The 1,636-nt window shown below is 40.6% G+C and overlaps 1 protein-coding gene across 1 annotated transcript; it reads left to right on the forward strand.

Annotated features, from left to right (window-relative positions):
* Nucleotides 1–687: 687 nt before the first annotated feature.
* On the forward strand, nt 688–1,149 carry LOC125209371. The gene has a single exon (XM_048108969.1). The coding sequence runs from the start codon at nt 688–690 to the stop codon at nt 1,147–1,149; it is 462 nt and encodes a 153-aa protein (XP_047964926.1).
* The last annotated feature ends 487 nt before the right edge of the window (nt 1,150–1,636 follow it).

Raw genomic sequence — 1,636 nt, forward strand, 5'->3', positions numbered from 1 at the left:
AAGCATTGAGTTATAGTACCTCAACTCCCATTTTCCGAAACCCATAACCGAAACCGAAACCTTTATTTGTTCGGTTCCTTGAGGAACCAATCGGTTCGGTCTTCGGTTCCACCGAAGGAACCGAACTCAAGTGCAATATTAATACATTAAGTAATAAGTCATGAAATCAAATGGACAAAAACCATGATTCTATTCCATTATCAAAAACAAAAATTCCAACAAAGTCTACAAAACTAAGTCCAAAACCAATATAAACCAACATCATTCATCAAACTAATTTTTACTTTTGGAAAACCAAAATAACAAATTTAAAAAAATATATAAAAATTAAATATTTAGATAAAAACGTTTATTCGGTTCTAACCTTTCGGTTCTCGGTTAGAACCGAAACCGAGATTAACTTAAACTTAATAACCAGAACCGAACCTTAACCTTATTATTTCGGTTGTCGGTTAACCAAAAATTGAAAAAAAAGGTTCGGTTCTCGATTAACCAAGAACCAAGAACCGTTTTCCCAGGCCTATACCCCGGGACCACGTCGGTGCACACCAACGATTGTTTGAGGACTATTTCCACGGTTTGGGGAAAACTTCTTCCGGCGGCGTTTTAGGATGCGACGTGATCTATTCATGCGTATCGTGAACGCTTTATCGCATCGGTACAAGTACTTCCAGCAACCAGCATCATATGGGCTACTATTTGGCGGATGTGATATACCCTAGGTGGACCGTCTTTGTGAAGACGATCAGATGTCCGCTCGAAGAAAAGAAGATTTTTTTTGCGGGTCGTCAAGAGGCAGTGTGCAAGGATTTAGAGCGGGCATTTGGTGTGCTCCAGGCTCGATGGGCCGCAGTTAAGGGTCCAACCCATTTGTGGAATCCCGACTGCATTGTTGATGTCCTGTACGTGTGTATTATAATGCACAGCGTGATCGTCGAACAAGAAGGTCCAGAACTGACGGATTGGACCAATGAAGATGATGCCGCCGAGCCAAGCCACGATGTGGCCACCGCCAGTGTACGAATGGGGGTACCTCATGATGAAGCCGGACGGCTCCAAGCCCATGCCGACATGCGCCAACAAGATGCCCATATTCAACTCCAGAAGGATCTAATTGAAGAGTTGTGGACGCGGAGGGGTGCACGTTGATTTAAATGAAATTGTATTTTTTTAATTGTACTTTTTAAATTTTTTTAATTTAATGAAATTATGATTCCATTTTCCTCATATTCGTGTTGAAATTTTAATTTTGTAACCGCATATAAAATGTGAATATATGTTTTCGAGAAGTCCTAGTGCTAGTCCACTATTGTGCAGTGGGAAGTCCTAGTGATGTGGCAGTGGGGTGAAAAGTCCTAGTGACGTGGCAGAAGGTGTTTTTGGAAAGTCGTAGTGCTAGTCCGTTGGGAAGTCCATCCTATTGTGGATGCTCTTAAATTAGGTTTTGGGTGTGAATGGTGAGGGATATATAAAGTGGGTACTCATATTTGGGTTATTTTGATTTTTGGGCTAGGAAATCATTCATTTGGGCTAAATTAGTGGAAAAATTAAATTTGGGCCCAACTTCTTTTGATAATTGGAGCTGCAGTATTTAAATGAAGGGAAGCCCAATTCTGAAATTTAATCATCTTTAGGA

Source organism: Salvia hispanica, chromosome 3 (assembly GCF_023119035.1).
Source record: "Salvia hispanica cultivar TCC Black 2014 chromosome 3, UniMelb_Shisp_WGS_1.0, whole genome shotgun sequence".
NCBI lineage: Eukaryota > Viridiplantae > Streptophyta > Magnoliopsida > Lamiales > Lamiaceae > Salvia > Salvia hispanica.